Source organism: Brachyhypopomus gauderio, chromosome 5 (assembly GCF_052324685.1).
Source record: "Brachyhypopomus gauderio isolate BG-103 chromosome 5, BGAUD_0.2, whole genome shotgun sequence".
NCBI classification, from domain to species: Eukaryota; Metazoa; Chordata; class Actinopteri; order Gymnotiformes; family Hypopomidae; genus Brachyhypopomus; species Brachyhypopomus gauderio.
In genome coordinates, this window is record NC_135215.1 from 27054386 (window position 1) to 27054830 (window position 445).

General features: G+C 56.9%; 1 protein-coding gene across 1 annotated transcript; it reads left to right on the forward strand.

Annotated features, from left to right (window-relative positions):
- spi2 (Spi-2 proto-oncogene) lies at positions 1-445 on the forward strand. The gene has a single exon (XM_077004588.1). It carries the CDS (start codon positions 32-34, stop codon positions 311-313), a length of 282 nt encoding a protein of 93 aa, XP_076860703.1. The 5' UTR covers positions 1-31; the 3' UTR covers positions 314-445.

The window sequence follows — 445 nt, forward strand, 5'->3', positions numbered from 1 at the left end:
AAAGGTACGCCTCTTCCACTTCCTGTTCGAGATGCTGGAGGACCCCGGCATGGCGCACTGCGTCTCGTGGGTGCCTGCGTCAGCGGGGGTCTTCCGCTTCTCCTCTGCGCACAAGGAGCACGTGGCCGAGCTGTGGGGCAGACGCAAGGGCAACAGGAGGCCCATGACCTACCAGAAGATGTCCCGCGCACTGAGAAACTACACCCGCTCAGGCGAGATCATCAAGGTGAGGAAAAAACTCACCTACCAGTTCAGCGGCACCACCCTGACCTCGCTACGGAGTCAGCAGTGGAGGAACAGCTGCCCACACTGAGAGGAGAGCTGTGTGCCTCTTCTGCTACCATGTAGGACACTGTGTCCATCTCTGGTTGGTCATTGTAACTATAGTCAAGTGAGGACACGGCTGGTCAACAGTTCTGTGTGACGAACATAAAAAAATGCTGCT

Bases quoted from the DNA above. Each gene is read 5' to 3' on its own strand.
- spi2 (XM_077004588.1), top strand. From the start codon at position 32: ATGCTGGAGGACCCCGGCATGGCGCACTGCGTCTCGTGGGTGCCTGCG.